The sequence below is a fragment of the Eimeria tenella genome, genomic scaffold (assembly GCF_000499545.2).
Source record: "Eimeria tenella Houghton genomic scaffold, Eth_scaff1764, whole genome shotgun sequence".
NCBI lineage: Eukaryota > Apicomplexa > Conoidasida > Eucoccidiorida > Eimeriidae > Eimeria > Eimeria tenella.
This window is the reverse complement of record NW_013541593.1, coordinates 1,083-1,308: the sequence shown is the minus strand read 5'-3', so window position 1 is coordinate 1,308 and position 226 is coordinate 1,083. Positions and strand designations below refer to the sequence as shown.

At 48.2% G+C, this 226-nt stretch overlaps 1 protein-coding gene across 1 annotated transcript in view; it reads right to left on the bottom strand.

The window, feature by feature from the left end:
- Positions 1-29: 29 nt before the first annotated feature.
- The window catches only part of ETH_00036875 (40S ribosomal protein S13, putative), a gene marked incomplete at both ends in the record, with an annotated part of 1,145 nt that continues 948 nt past the window's right edge, over positions 30-226 (bottom strand). The window contains one exon of the mRNA XM_013373812.1: positions 30-128. Within this exon, the coding sequence (XP_013229266.1) occupies positions 30-128 (99 nt within the window). The remainder of the gene's footprint in view (positions 129-226) is intronic.

Sequence of the window (226 nt, the reverse complement as noted above, 5' to 3'; positions counted from 1 at the left end):
GACTGCTAACTAGGGTTTGGAATTAGGGTTTAGGGTTTACCTTGCTTCTTGAGGATGCGCAGGATTTTGCTGCCAGTGACACTTTTGACTTGGGGAATTCCAAATTGGTCTCTGAGGGTGACGCCGATCTGTACATACACCCCAACGAACAAGTTGAAGCAAATCAAACAAGTTCCGAAGTAACACTTGCTCTGCTGCTGCTGCTGCTGCAAGAACAAGCCGCGGT